A 15469-nucleotide genomic window follows, 5' to 3' on the forward strand; every position below is an offset into this window, starting at 1 on the left:
ACTTGCAGCTGGGGCAGAGCGAGTTTCAGTTCCCACTCCCCTCCTGCAGCAGCGCGTCCCCCCGGCACCTTCCTGCTGCACAAAGCCCTTTGGCCGGGGGTCCCGCCGTGCCCCCCACCACCTCCTCCCCGTGCCGGCACCCCCAGGGCTGCAACAGCAGCAGGAAAATCCCCGTGGGGATGGGGGTGCTCGGCCCCGAGCTGCTGCTGCACGCCCAGGGGCAGCTGCTGAGCCTGCAGCGGGGTTTCACTTCCCTGCAGCAGGCAGGCGAGCGCCGGGGAGCTGCGAGCAGGCAGCCACGGGACCGGGGGGCACCGGGGGGCACCGGGGGGCACCGGGGGGCACCGGCACTGCTACTGCCATGGACTGGGCTGGGGAAGGCGCCCAGCTGGCAGGTGAGGCTCTGTGGGTCTGGGGTCCCGGCCTCGTCCCTTCCCGGGGGTTTGGGGGCAGCCAGGAGTGGCGGCACGTCCCGAGGGAAGGGTGTCCCTGTAGGTTTTGGGGTGCCCTGCGCTCCCCGAGGGGCTCCGCAGGGCGCAGCCAGCCCCTGGGGGCTGTGGGGAGGGGGGTCTGGGAGGGGTGATTTGGGGCTGCGTTGAGATGTGTGGCACGGGGGGTGTCTGCGTGTCTGCCCCCCCATCTCTCCATCCCTATGGGACGTGGGGGGCACAGCCCCAAACCTGCCCAAACCTTCACGTCCCTGGCACGGGTCCTGGGGGTCCCCTGCAGGTGGCTGCGGGTCCTGGTGGCGGAGGGGGGATTATCAAGGGGGGGATTTGGCTGCCGCAGCGCATTCCCCACCAGATTAGGGCTGTCAGGAAAAGGGTCAGGGGCAGGTGCCGGATTCCTGCCCCGCAGCCCGTGACGCACCGAGGCCCCTGCCTGCTCTGGGAGCGGGTCCAGGGGGGGAAATGCAGGAAAATTGGGGTGCACGGGGGGGTTTGGGTGGCCGTGGGCCACCCCGATCCCGTTGTTTTACGGGGCAGAGCAGGCAGCGCCTTTCTCTGGGGTCCCCGGGCTGTCCCCGTGCAAGGTTTGGCGAGCAGGGGGGGGGGAAACTGGGACCAGTGGCAAACTGGTTGTGTTGAAATTGGGACTGGTGGGTGTGGGACACTGGTTTTCAGCAGCAAAATTCGGCTCCGCCACCGGCCCTGCTGCGGGTCCCTGTCCCCAACCCGGCCACCCCGGGGTCCCCTGGTGCCAGCAGCAGGTTGGGAACGGAGCACAAATGTTTTTCCACCTGCACCCGTAACCTCCAGCTGTGTTTTGCTTCCCCTGTAGCCATTGTGGAGTCAGACAGCAGCGAGGAGGAGGAGGAGGAGGAGAAGGACGAGGAGGAAGATGAGGAGGAGGAGGAGGAGGAGGCAGCCATGGTGCAGGTGTCACTCGTGGGCTCGTTCTCTGCTTTATTTCCCTCCTCCCCGTGCAATTTGGAGGGGACAAGAGATGATCTTGTCCCCGGGATGCTGTCACCGGGCTGATCCCACCCCGGCAGCCCCATAAAATTGGGGTCTTGGGGCTCACGCTGGGCACTTCCTCCCCCCGTCCCAGACCCTCTCCGAGGAGGACGAAGCGAGAGCGTGGCTGGACGACTTCCAGCAGGGTGAGAGCAGCGCCCGATTCCTCCCCAGCACCCCTGGCACCACGGCACGACCCCGTGCGGGGCTGGGGGCTGCGCGCCCCCCTCCCCAAACCCCTTGCTTGGGGATGGAGGAGGTGGCACCGGCTTGGGGAGCGCACCCCAAATGCACATCCCGGTGCCCCGAGCGCCGGAGAGGGCGCAGGGTGCCGGGGGGGAGCTCAGGGGTGGCAGAAAAAGGAGGGCAAAAAAAAAAGGGGGGTGGGTGCTGAGCCCCGGCCCCCCCGGCCCCGCAGCCTCGCAGGCGCTGCTGGCCGAGCTCTCGGCGCTGGAGGCAGAGTGTGAGATCCAGAGGACGTGTCGCCAGCAAGCCGAGGCGTACGCGGCACAGGTAGGGACCCCGCGCCCAAGGGTGCCGCTCCGCACACCCCCCCGCCCTCGTTTTTGGGGTGGTTTCGGGGAATTTGGGCAGCGCTGCGGGCACAGCTCCTGCCCAAGCTGTGTCCCCGTCGCTGCCCGAAGCCGGGTGCTCCCTGGTGGTGCCATGGGGGGGTTTTGTCCCCCCGGGGATGTCAGCAGCAGTTCCGCGCACAAAAACTTCAATTTCCGCCCCATGAATGGGGCTGAAGTTGGCATTTTTTGCTGTGCATGGATACAAATGAGAAAACGAGGCAAATTTCCACCATTTCCACTGATTTTTTCCTGCAATGGGAGAAGCTCTTCCCAATCTGTTCCCCCTGCAGCTGTGCACCTTGGGGAGGGGGTTTGGGATTTCCCAGTGGGGTCAGGACCCTGCTGGTGCCCTCCCAGCCCCCGGGGACCCCCGGGGCAGCCCCCGGCAGGGCTCCAGCAGCGACCCCCGGCCCCAGCCCCGGCCTCCCCCCAGGTACAGAAGGAGAACTCGAAGCTGAAGAGGCTCAGCCTGGCCCTGCCGCCCGGCACAGGGGACGGGGACTTGCCCGGGGAGGGGGACGCCAGCCCCGACCCTACCCAGGAGGAGCTCAAGGGTGAGTTTTCGCCCCTATTTCCGCATGAATTTGGGTGAATTCTGCCCCCAGCTGCGCTCGTTCCCGCTGCCATTCCCATAGCGGTGGTCACAAAATCAGCTAATTAGCTAATTAATTAGTCCCAGCAGCTCTCCTGGCTCCGGGAAACGAGGGAGAGCTGCTGGGACAAGGGAAAAAGGCGAAATGAAAACGCCGTGGCCCCGCTTCCCCCTGCCCTCTTCTCTTTTCCCCATGCTCACGATTTCAGTTTTGGTTTTTTTTTGGTTTTTTGTGGCCTGGAGCTCTGTGCTGGGGGAGGGGGGGGCTGCTGTCCCCTTGGCCACCCCGTGCGCCCCCCACCCCTTTATTTTTTTTCTTTTTCTTTTTGTTTTGCTCCAGGTCTGCAGGAGAAGCTCTCCTGGCTGCTGGTGGAGAAGAAGGAGCTCAGCATCCAGGTCCAGGAGCTGCAGAGGCAGAACCGGGACCTGCAGGAGCAGGTATGGGGGCAGCCCCCCCCCCCCCAGGACCCCCTCTGCCCCCCTAATGGGCTCGGAGACCCCCCAGCACCTTCCCTTTTTCCCTTCTTCTCCTGCTCCTTGCTGAGCTGGGGATGGGATTTTGGGGAGGGTGGAGGACCCCTCTGTGTGCAGCCCCTCTCCCTGATGCTTTGGGGTGGGGGGGGGCTGGGGGCAGCAGTCCCCAAACCCGGGGTGTCAACGGGGGGGGGGGTTTGTCCTGCTGCAGCTGGAGAAGGAGAAGATGGAGAGGCAGAGCCTGAGGGCGGCCCTGGATTCATCCCAGAGGACCCTCAAATCCTTCAAGAGAGGTGAGGGGGGTGCTGAGCCCCCCGGGCACTACTCCTGGCCCCCCTGCGCCCCACCAGGGAGGTGCTGGATGGCTCCCAGTGCTCCCAGTACCCCCAGTGCCACCAGCCTGGTGACCTGGCTGAGTGGATCCAGCAGAAACCAGAGGCGATGCCGACCCCCCCGAGCAGGGATTTGGGCATCCCAAGGGGTTTGTGCCCCCCCCAACACCCCGATCTGAGCCCCCCCCCCTCCCCGTGGCAGTGTCCCAGGTCGTCACCCAGGATTACTGCGAGGCGCTGCAGAAGCTGGAGCTGGAGCAGGACCTGCGCCTGCACGCCGAGGCCTTCGCCCACAAGGTTTGGATGGGCTGGGGGGGCACCCTAGGGTGCTGGGGGGGGGCGGGCGAGCACCCTACGGTCCATCAGAGAGCGGTGGGAAGGGGCAGCTTCACCCCAAATCCTGCGGGGAAGCGAAGTCTCCTGCCCATCGTGGCGCACGGGGGTGCCGCCCTGCAGCGCAGAGGTTTTTTTGGGGATTTTTTTGGTTTTTTTTTGGCTGCGGCACGGCGAGGGGCTGAGCACCGGCCTCCGTCCCGTTCCGACCTCATCCCCCGGGGCAGATGCTGGTGGCGAAGAAGGAGGCGAGCAGGCAGAGCAGCATCCTGCTGCAGAGCGCGGGGCCCAGCGCCCAGCTGCTGCGGGCGCTGCAGGAGGTGGGCAGCCTCACCAGGGCGCTGGAGGAGGCTCGGCAGCAGCACCAGCAGCAGGTGAGGGACGGCACCGGGCACCCCCAGACCTCTCCATCCCTCCCCACGCACCCATTTCCACCCCCAAGAGGGGTTTTCCCCCCTTGGATTTCCACCGTTGTGCTCCGAAAGGCACCCAGGGGTGGGCTGGTGCTCGGTGCGCTTTGGAAAGGTGCGGGGGTGGCCGGGGAGGACCCCAAATTCTCTGCCCCTCGCGCGTCTGCCCGCAGGTGAAGGAGCTGGAGGAGCAGCTGGGTGCGAGGCCGCGGCAGGAGGAGCTGGAGCTGGCCAGGGCTGCGCTGGCTGAGGCCGAGGAGGGGAGGCAGGAGCTGAGGGCGCAGCTGCAGGAGGCGCGCGGGCGGCTGGAGGAGCTGGAGGCGGCCGGTGGGTGCTTCCCCACGACCCCCCCCTGGGGCTGGGGGCTTCGTCTGGGCACGGGGAGGCACCCCCAGAACGCCCACCCCCCTCTGAGCACTAAATGTGGCCCCATCGCAGCGAGGTTGGAGCAGGAGGAGCAGGAGGGGGACCTGGCACGGAGCGAGCCTGCGCCACCGCCGCCGCCGCCACCGCTGCCACCGCCTGCGCCCACCGTCCCCGTGGAGTGAGCGGCACCCGGGGGGGGCTTCGGGCTGGTCTGGGCTGTGGGGGCACAAATCCTGCTCCCCCCCACTCACGGTGCTTGTCCCGTGGGGCTGGGCCGTGTCCCCGGGGTGCCGGGAGGGCAGGGGGAGGATGGGGCCGAGCTGGGCGCGGTGCCGGGGGGCTCTGGCTGGGCACTGGGGTGGGTGAGGTGGGGACGGCTCTGAGGGGGGGAATTAGTGGGGTGGGGGGCTTGCCAGTGCCGTGGGTGGAGCAGGGGATGCGGGCTGTGGGTTTGGCTGCTTTGGGCTGTGTTGGGAGCAGGGATTGGGGGGCAGCTCCTGCAGGATCTCAGCCCTCTCCCCCCCCCCCCCCCACAGCCCCCTTTTGGCGCTCAGGCAGAGGAAGGGGCAGGCCACCCCGCAGCACCGTAAGTCCGAGAGCGTGGCCCCAAAATCCTGCCCTCCCCCCCTGGCATGGGGGCACCCCCCAATTCCCAGGGGATTGCTGGTGATGCTCCCGACACGGATGGAGGCAGGAGCACCCCCCTTGCCCGGCACGGCTCCCAGGGGGGTGCTCCCCACACAGGGAAACCGGGAGCCGGCGATGCCAAAGCCCAAGCCGTGCAGGAGATGATGGAGAGGATAAAGAACGGGGTGGTGCTGAGACCCGCCAAGGAGAGGGTGGCCCTGAGCCAGGTAGGAGACGTGGGGCTGGTCGCCTCCGGACCCTGTCCCATAGGGGAATGGCCCCGGGGCTGGGATTTGGGGTGCTTTTGGGGAGCTGCCTCTGCTGGGTGCACCAAAAAGGGGGCCAGGACCCTGCTCCCCATGCGCCAGGTCTGTAGGATCGCTGCTCCCAACGCAGGGATGCGCAAATGGGGACGGGCAGGGAGCTGGAGCCTTTACCCCGAGGGTTCCCCACCCGTCCTGGCTCATCCCAGGAAACCCTGAGCTCCCCAGCCCCGGTGCCTGCGTCACCCTTGGGACCACGGGCACGGGGGGGATTTGGGGTCGGGGGGACGTGGCCACATCTCCTCCCGTCCTCCCGCAGTCAGCCAGCAAGCGGAGGAGCGCGGCGCTGGAGCTGCGGGGCATCCTGGTGAGCAGCTCTGTCCCCAGAAAAGGGGTGGTGGCAGGGGGGGGGTGCAGGGACGAGGGGCAGCGTGGGGTGACCCAGACGGAGCTGGGGTCCCCCCCCCGTGGGCCGTTCCCGCAGCCCCCCCCCCCCATCTCGCTGTGCCATCCCCTAGGGCGCCATGCGCAGGGCGAGCAGGAGGGCGAGCGGGCGCAGGAGCAGCGTGCGGGGCCAGGACAGGCAGCTGGAGGCCATCCTGCAGCGGCGCCGCCGGGCCATCGATGTCCCCACGTCCCCCCCAAGGCCGGACAGCACCGAGCCCGGGGCTGGGGGCAGGACGGAGCCGGGTAGGGGCTGGGGTTGGGCGCAGAGGGGTTGGGGGCTCGGGTTGGGGGCTCGGGTAGGTGGCACAGATCCGTCACGCAGGACCTGCTGGTGGTGTCCCCGTGCTCACAGCAGCACCTTGTGACCCTGCCACCCCCCCTCTGTCTGTCTGTCTGTCCCTCTGTCTCTCCCCAGGCCACGAGGACGCTGGCAGAGCCGCTTCCCCCAGCCCCTGGCACGGGGATGGGGCCGGGGTCCCCCTCCAGTTCCGACCGCGGGCGGTGGGAGGCATCTCCCGGAGCAGACCCTGCGCCTGGCAGGCTGGAAGGGGGGAGAAGGAGGAGAGGGGGCAGCCCCAAACCCACCCCAAACCCGCCCGGAGCGGGGCGGACGGAGGGGAGCAGGGCTGTCCGTCTGTCCAGCCCTCCGTCCGTCCTGCTTAGGGGGAAGAGCCGGCCACCAGCTGTGTCCCCAGGGCCACCAGCCGTGTCCCCGGGGCCACCAGGACGCAGCTGCTGGCTGGGGCACGGCAGCGCAGGAGCAGAAATCTGCCCAAAATTGGGGGAACACCGCTGGGGGGGGGGGGATGAGGACATTTATCGCTCGCTTTGTGCTCATTTCCTTCTGCTTTAATTAAACCCAGGTGGCACCGGCCTCCCCCTGGCTCCTTTGCAGACCCTCTGGTGGCACCCTGGGGGCTCGCCCTTGGCCACGGCGCGGTGGCAGCAGCTCGGGACCCCCCCTGGATGCCCTAAAGCATCCAAGCAGCACGGGGCAGGGGCTGGGGGGCTCAATTCTGGCTTCTGGAGGTGCCCAAGGACGGGCACAGCACCGGGGGGGTGACTTTGGACCCCCTCAGCCTCCACTTTCCTTCTCTGCCTGCAGGAAGAAATAAAAAACCCAAACTTCCCTCTGTGGCTGGCGGGGAACCACGCGCCTCGGTGTGGGATTTTAAGGATTCTCCCCGTTAAAAATTGACATCTTTTGGCGTGGTTGGGGTTGATGGAGCTGCCCCTTGCTGCCAGCGACCTGCTGGTGCCTCGTTGCGCTAATTTAGGGTGCGCACCGTGCCCGTGTGGCTTCGTCTGGTTTTCCTTTTCAATATCCGTGGGGTTTTGCTCACTGTCACCCCGCTGTGGGACCCCTCAAAATCCCCGTTAAGGTGTCGTTATCATCCTAAATGCCCGGGGATCAGCACGAGGAGCCTGACCCCGTCCCCGTCCCCGCTGCCACCACGCAGCGCCCGCTCCAGCCCATCTGGCGGTGCCCGAGGCGCTGGGAACTGCTAAAACACTTCGGAGCAGAGCTGTGAAGACGTGGCTGGAAGGAGCCGTCCCCCCCCCCGCGTGTCCCCTCCCGCTGTCCCTGTCCCCGAGGTGCCCCCGCAGCCTCCCCCTCCCTCCTCTTGCCGTGGGTTTCCTGCAGAAATTCCTGTTTTCAGCATAATTCGGCGAGCCTCCGCCTGGAGCAGGAGCACCCGGAGCTGCAGCGAGGGATTTGGAGCTGGTGGTGCCAGAACTGCACCCAAGGGTGCACCGCAGGCTGCAGCTTTGGGTTAAAAACCACAGCAGGAGCCTGAGAGCACCCCCAGGAGCTTCCCGCAGCACAGGCAGCAACTGCTCACCCCCTGTCCCATCCCTGCTCCTCACCCCACACACACCGAGGTCCCCTGGGGACGTCCCCTTCTTCTCCAGAAACAAAACCCAACGAGCAGCGATGTCCTCAGGGGATGTCACATGAAATAAGGGCTGGGGGAGCAGCCCTGCACCCAGCTTCGCAGGTAGTAAGGCAAACAAATTCACCGTTTTCTCAGAAACTCCTTAAAAACCATCCCAGAACCACCACCCCCGCGCTCCCGGTGAGCCGCCGCAGGCTGAAGCTGAGCACCAACAAAGCACAAAAGGGAAAAAAGGGAAAAAAGGGATTTTTTTTAATGATCGTAGGAAGGAACAAAGGGCTCACACCCCCTTCTCAGCAGGATCATCTACTTGTTTTGGAACTGGCAATCAGGGAGGCCCGGCGGGTTTAGTAGCGCAGGAGACCCCGAGGGGCTCGCCCAGCAGCTTCCAGGCCCCTCGGGGAGTTTTCCAGCAAAACCAGGGCAAAGTGGAGATCTCCAAAGTTAAATCAAACAAAACCAAAGCCGCTCCTTCCCTCCTTCCTTCCTTCCTTCCTTCCTTCCTTCCTTCCACCCCCTGCTGTCCCGGGGTGCTCCCCGTGCCGCGGTGCCAGCAGGCGGGGGCGCGGGGCTCGTCCAGAGGCTGGTTAATTTTATTTTTATTTTTTTTTTTTTTAATTAATGGCTCTGCGTAAACCTCAGTGAAACGTCAACGTCCTGCTGCTGTGCCAGGGGAGCCAAACCACAGCGCACGGCCTCCAGCCTCGCACCCAGAGCGGGCGACGGTGCCTGGCAGGTCCCTGTGTGGGGCACCGGACCTTCCTCACCCTCCTCCTCCTCGCAGGCAGTCCCAGGACGTCAGCGGAGCCCGGCCAGTGCCGCTGCTGCCCGCAGCCCCCAGGTATCCACACGTTCCCAGCAGGATCCTGGCGTGGGGACCGCGCTGCCCCGCAGCCCTGGGCACATTTTGGGTCCGCTCGGCCCCGGCTGCCCCCCCCTGGGGCTCAGTAAATCTTCTGCCGGCTGGGCAGGATGGCCTCCTTGATGAAGGAGAAGATGAGGAGGATGCCGGAGCGTTTGCCCCTCTTTCCCTTGGTGAAATAGTTGGAGACGACGTCATCTGAGAAGAAAAAGGGAAGAAAAACCCAAATCAGCGATCGCTGGGGCAGGTCCTGGGGTTCGGGGCAGCGCGCGAGCGGGGTTTTTTGTGCTTTGCTCCCATCTGGGCAGCCCAGATCCTCTGATTCTGAGGCTGAAACATGAGGGGAAAGCCCCAGCGAGAGCTCCAGAGCGCCAGGACTGGGGTGAAACATCCCCCCCCAGCCCCAAACCTGCCAAAAAACCAGAGCAGCCTCGCTCTGCTCCTCCCCCCAGGCAGCAGCGCTCCTTTCTGCCCCATTTTTGGGAGGATTTGGGCAGGGTTTCCCCAGCCACGCTCACCTCCAGGCTGCACCGTGGACGGCAGGATGTTCTCTCCGGCCGACAGGGAGACGAAAAAAGCGAAGGGGATCAACCAGAGGCAGAAGGTGAAGTAGGCCAGGACCTGCAGGCAGAGCACAGGGCAATGAGGCAATAAATTCACATTTTCTGTCGGGTTTAAGGAGGTTTAAGGAGGTTTAAGGAGAACCCGTGGTGGATCTGGGCCTCCACCCCCCCTGCAGGCGTGAGGACAGAAGAATCAGCGTGCCCGAGGCATGAAACGAGGAGCAATTATTCCAAGCAGGAGGTGGTTTGGGTTTAGCTTGTAAAAAAAAAAAAAAACAAAACTTAAAAAGCAGTATTTTTTTCTATTTTTCCTAATTTTTAGCGTCGAAAAAAAAACCAAAATCCACCCCTCACCTCGGAGAACAGGTAGTATTCCTCTGCGAAGTACTGGAAGGCCAGGTAGTGGTTGAGGACGACCAGCACTGCCGAGGGAACGCAGCAGGGTCAGGAGAAAAAGGACAAATCCCTCCCCGTGCCACCCGTCCCCGCACCCACATCCCCCCTGCACCCAGGGGATTTCTGGCTGGGCATGAACCCAGCAAGAAACCTGGGTTTTTCCTGTGTTTTTCGTGTTTTTCCTGTGTTTTTCCTGTGTTTTTCCTGCGTTTTTCCTGCGTTTTTCCTGTGTTTTTCGTGTTTTTCCTGCATTTTTCGTGTTTTTCCTGCGTTTTTCCTGCGTTTTCCGTGTTTTGTTCCTGCAGTGCCCCCCTGCGTGTCCAGGAGCCGAGCAGGACGGACAGACAGATGGACAGAGGGCCACCCACACAGTTTAAGAGGCTGCGGGGAGGCACCCTAATAACTGATAACTCACCCTAATAACTGATAACTCACGGGCACCGCGGTCTCACAGCGCCCCACGCAGGCACTGGAGGCTGTGCGGGGTCCGAATTTGGGGCAGAAACCCCTGCCCACCCCCTGCACGAGCCCCTGGGCAGGACGGGGACGTCCCAGAGCCACCATCCTGCAGGGATTTGGCCCAGGAGGTTGCAGGCACCGGGGCTGGAACCGAAAAATCCACAGCAACGGGGCTCGGGAGCACCGCAGGAAACAAAACCCGTACCTAAAAGCAGCAAAGCTCCTTCCTGCCTGCTTTTTTTTGCCAAAATCGTGCTGAATTCCCACCTATCTGCAACCCCAAATGTTTCTTTCCAAGCTTTTCCTTCCTAGAGCAGCTCCCCACAGCCACGCGCTCCTGGCGGCCCAGGACAAACAGGCGGGGAGGCCGCAGCCGCCCCCCCCCGCCCCATAAATCGGGATTAGGGTTCAAAGCTCGAAGTCCTGCGGCTTCCCGAACCACCCCGGCAGCTGGGGTGCAAAACCCGAGCCCTCAGCAACGCCCCGAGGGAGCTCCTGCTGCCCCCTGCCACCCCCTATTGCCCCACGCCACCCCGTATTGCCCCGTGCCACCCCCTATTGCCCCATGCCACCCTCTATTACCCCCTGCCACCCCCTATTGCCCCATGCCACCCCATACTGCCCCCTGCCACCCCCTACTGCCCCCTGCCACCCTCTATTGCCCTGTGCCACCCCATACTGCCCCATGCCACCCCCTATTGCACCACGCCACCTCCTATTGCCCCACGCCACCCCGTACTGCCCCACGCCACCCCGTACTGCCCCGTGCCACCCCCTATTGCCCCGTGCCACCCCATATTGCCCCACGCCACCCCCTATTGCCCTGTGCTCACCCCCTATTGCCCCCTGCCACCCCATACTGCCCCACGCCACCCCGTACTGCCCCCTGCCACCCCTTATTGCCCTGTGCTCACCCCCTATTGCCCCGTGCCACCCCTTATTGCCCCACGCCACCCCCTATTGCCCCGTGCCACCTCCCATTGCCCCCTGCCACCCCCTATTGCCCCGTGCCACCTCATACTGCCCCATGCCACCCCCTATTGCCCCCTGCCACCCCCTATTGCCCCCTGCCACCCCCTATTGCCCCCTGCCACCCCCTATTGCCCCCTGCCACCCCCTATTGCCCCACACCACCCCATACTGCCCCCTGCCACCCTGTACTGCCCCGTGCCACCCTGTACTGCCCCACGCCACCCCATACTGCCTCACGCCACCCCATACTGCCCCACGCCACCCCATATTATTGCCCCCTGCTCACCGCAGGACAGGATGAAGTTGGAGGAGGTGAGCACGATGAAGGGGAAGGTCTGCAGCAGGCCGAAGTAGACCAGGTTGGTGAAGAGCCCCACGCCCACCATGAAGCCGGGGAAGCGCTCGAAGAGGTAGAGGCCGACGAGCACGGCCGTGGAGAACTGCAAGGAGAGAGGAGGAGCAGGGGGGGGGTCACAGGGGGGGTCCTGGGGGGGAACCAAGCAGGGCTGAGCCCCCCCAAGCTCCTGCACGGAGTAATTGTGGTGTGAGCAGAGGAAAGGCAGCTCCTGAGCTGTTTTTATTTAAATAAAGAGGCAAAAACGCGGCTGTGGGCACCCGTCTGAGGTGGCATCGGTGTCCCCAACGCCCCAAGGGGGGGGGGGACAGGATGGGTGTCCCCCCCCTGGAAGCCCCGCACTCACCCAGATCATGTATTTGATGATCCTCCTGGTCACCACTGTGTACTCCTCGATCAGCTCCGCCAGGTAGTAGAGGCCGGCGGCTGCGGGAGGAGCAATGGGGTCAGCCCCCACCCCGTGGGGATATGGGGAGGGGGTCCCGGGGGAGAAGGGGTGCGAATGGGGGCACCCAGAGGGACCCCAAACCCTGGGGCATCCCTCAGGAGCTCGGGGTGCCTTGGTGGCTGTGGGGGTGCCCGGATTGGGTGGCACTGGGGGGGGCTTGGGACCATGGGGACCCCCACCATGTTGGGACCCCCTACTCCCTGGAGACCCCCATCAGTCCCTGAGGACCCCCACTCCCTGGAGACCCTCTGGAGACCCCCACTCCCTGTGGACCCCCACCTCATGGGGACACCCATCCCCTGGGACCCCCAAACCCTAAGGACCCCCACCCCTTGCAGATCCCCAGCCCCTGGGGACCCCCAACCCCTGAGGACCCCCAACCCCTGAGGACCCCTACTCCTCGGGGACCCCCACCCCATGGAGACCCCATGGAGACCCCCTGGGGACCCCTTCACTCCCTGGGGACCCCCCCACTCCATAAGGACCCCCTGAAGACCCCCACCCCATGGGGATCCCCCCACCCCCTGCGACACCCCCACCCCTTGGGGACCCCCTTGAGAACCTCCTGGACACCCCCACCCCCTAAGGACCCCCTGGGGACCCCCTGAAGACCCCCACCCCCTAAGGACCCCCACCCCTTAAGGACCCCCTGGGGACCCCCTGAACACCCCCACCCCATTGAGACCCCCTGGGGACCCCCCCAATCCCTTGGGTCCCCCCCACTCCTTAAGGACCCCCTGGAGACCCCCACCCCCTAAGGACCCCCTGGGGACCCCCTGGAGACCCCCACCCCCTAAGGACCCCCTGGGGACCCCCTGGAGACCCCCACCCCCTAAGGACCCCCTGGGGACCCCCGGGGGACCCCAACCCAGCAACACCCGGGTACAAACAGGGGACAAAAAGGGGACACGGGGGACACCCGGAGACCCCCCCACCGCCCCCAAATCCCCCCCAAACCCCCCCTAGGACCCCCAAAACCCCCCCCAGACCCCCCCCCGGGGCCTCCCCCAGCCCCTCACCGATGGCCAGGGTGACGAAGGCGACCTGCAGCAGCAGGGACAGCCAGCTCAGGGCGTACAGGAACCACATGGCCGGGCCTGAACCGAACCGGGCCTAAAACCGGGCCTAAACCGGGCCCCAACCGGGCCTGGAACCGGGCCTGAACCGGGCCCCAACCGGGCCGGGAGCGGGGCCGGGCCCCGCCGCTGCCCACGCGGCGCCGGAAGCAGCGAAAGGGCCCGGCCCGGCCCGGCCCCCGCCACAGCGCCCCCTGCAGGCCGGGAGGACCTCGGGGCCCGAATTTGGTTTTGGGGTGGGCCCTGGAGGGTTTTTTGGGGGGACCCCAAAGGGTTCAGGGGGTCCCCGGAGCGCAGAGGGAGCCCCCCCAAAAAGGGGGTGTGGGATCACGCAAAGCGCAGGGGGCAGCTCCTGAAGATGGGCGGGGAGACAGGGAGGAGACCCCCGCAGCCGTATGGGGAGCCCTGAACCCATATGGGGGCCCTACACTCCTATAGGGACCCCTAAACTCATTATAGGGACCCCTAAACTCATTATAGGGAACCCTACACTCATATAGGGACCCCCTGCACTCATTATAGGGGCCCCTACACCCATATAGGGACCCCCTGCACCCATATAGGGACCCCTACACCCCTATAGGGACGCCAGCGCCCCTATAGGGGCCCCTTCTCCTCTACAGGAACCCCTGCACCCACATAGGGACCCCCTACACTCATATAGGGAACCCTTACAGTCATATAGGGACCCCCTACACCCGTATAGTGACCCCCTACACCCATATAGGGGCCCCTACACTCATATAGGGAATCCCTACACCCATATAGGGACCACTACACTCATATAGGGACCCCCTACACCCATGTAGGGACCCCTACGCTCATATACAGACCTCAGCACCCCTATAGGGGCTCCCTTCTCCCCTAAAGGAACCCCTGCACCCATATAGGGACCCCCTACAGTCATTATAGGGACCCCCTACACTCATTATAGAGAACCCCTACACCCATATAGGGACCCCCTGCACTCACACATGGACCCCAGCACCCCTATAGCGGCCACCTTCTCCTCTACAGGAACCCCTGCACCTATATAGGGACCCCCTACTCTCATTATAGGGACCCCCTACACCCGTACAGGCATCCCCTACACACATATAGGGACCCCTTGCACTCATATAGGGACTCCCTACACTCATATAGGGGCCCCCTACACTCATTATAGGGAACCCCTACACTCATTACAGGGACCCCTACACTCATATAGGAGTCCCCTACAACCATGTAGGGACCCATACACCCATATAGGGACCTCCTGCACTCATATAGGGACCCCTACACTCATTATAGGGAACTCCTACACCCATATAGCGACCCCCTACACTCACATAGGGACCCCAGCGCCCCTATAGGGTCCCCCTTCTCCTCTACAGGAATCCCTGCATCCATATAGGGGCCCGCTACACCCATATAGGGACCCGCTACACCCATACAGGGACCCCCTACACTCATTATAGGGAACTCCTACACTCATATAAGGCCCCCTTTCATCCATTAAGGGACTCCCTGCACTCATTTCGGGACCCCCTACACCCATATAGGGACCCCCCTCGCTCATATAGGGACCCCCCTCATTCATATAGGGATCCCCTACACCCATATAGGGACCCTCTACACCCATATAGGGACCCCTACATTCATATAGAGAACGCCTACACCCATATAGGGACCCCTACACCCATATAGGGATCCCTACACCCCTATAGGGGCCCCCTTCTCCTCTACAGGAATTCCTGCACCCATATAGGGACCCCCTACACTCATATAGGGACCCCCTGCACTCATATAGGGAACCCTTACAGTCATATAGTGACCCCCTTCACCTGTATAGCGACCCCCTACACCCATATAGGGACCCCCTGCACTCATTTTAGGGACCCCTACACTCATATAGGGACCCCTACACTCATTATAGGGAACCTGTGCACTCATATAGGGACCCCCTAGACCCCTATACGGACCCCCTGCACCCATATAGAGACCCCCTACACTCATATAGGGACCCCTATACCCATATAGGGACCCCCTACACTCATATAGGGACCCCTATACCCATATAGGGACCCCCTACACTCACACATGGACCCCAGCGCCCCTATAGGGGCCCCCTTTTCCTCTACAGGAGCCCCTGCACCCACATAGGGTCCCAGAACCCCTATGGGGACCCCAGGCTGGCCCCACATCGGTGTCTCTGTGTCCCTACAGAAACCCTGCGCCCCTATAGGGACCCCCTGTATCCATACGGGGACCCCTACATCTGCCTCCTCCAAGGGGGGCACCCCAGGGAGAGACCCCAAAGAGGGGACTGTGGGGTTGGGGTGGTACCACAGCTTGGGGACACAAAGGGGGTCCTCAACCCCGTCCCACCCCACGTACTGGGTGTCACTGGTTTGCACTGGTTTGCACTGGGCGGTGTGTTGGGATCCTGGCTCCCCCCCTTCCCCTATACAGGGCACAGGGGATGGGTCCCACGGTGTCCCCGGCACCGCCTCCAGCACCCCAAATTCATCTGGGGTGAGGGGGGGACACCCCGTGACCCTCTGGGGCAGGGTGCTGGGACCCCT

General features: G+C 64.2%; 2 protein-coding genes across 2 annotated transcripts; one reads left to right on the plus strand and one right to left on the minus strand.

The window, feature by feature from the left end:
• The first annotated feature begins 39 nt into the window (after nt 1-39).
• LOC311435449 (shootin-1-like) lies at nt 40-6750 on the plus strand. Its single transcript, XM_084516414.1, has 16 exons — nt 40-395; nt 1282-1379; nt 1552-1603; nt 1876-1970; nt 2466-2586; nt 2965-3062; nt 3310-3391; nt 3633-3727; nt 3991-4137; nt 4347-4500; nt 4612-4717; nt 5076-5125; nt 5284-5393; nt 5749-5796; nt 5948-6119; nt 6292-6750. The coding sequence occupies exons 1-16, from the start codon at nt 362-364 to the stop codon at nt 6537-6539; spliced, it is 1710 nt and encodes a 569-aa protein (XP_084372540.1). The 5' UTR covers nt 40-361; the 3' UTR covers nt 6540-6750.
• Nucleotides 6751-8003: 1253 nt separating this feature from the next.
• On the minus strand, nt 8004-13065 carry TEX261 (testis expressed 261). The gene is made up of 6 exons (XM_084516412.1): nt 12849-13065; nt 11728-11807; nt 11313-11466; nt 9554-9621; nt 9155-9257; nt 8004-8834 (listed from the first exon to the last, which is right to left on the minus strand). The coding sequence occupies exons 1-6, from the start codon at nt 12916-12918 to the stop codon at nt 8719-8721; spliced, it is 591 nt and encodes a 196-aa protein (XP_084372538.1). The 5' UTR covers nt 12919-13065; the 3' UTR covers nt 8004-8718.
• Between the last annotated feature and the right edge of the window lie 2404 nt (nt 13066-15469).

This window comes from Aythya ferina (genome assembly GCF_964211825.1).
Source record: "Aythya ferina genome assembly, chromosome: 4".
Classification (NCBI taxonomy): Eukaryota; Metazoa; Chordata; class Aves; order Anseriformes; family Anatidae; genus Aythya; species Aythya ferina.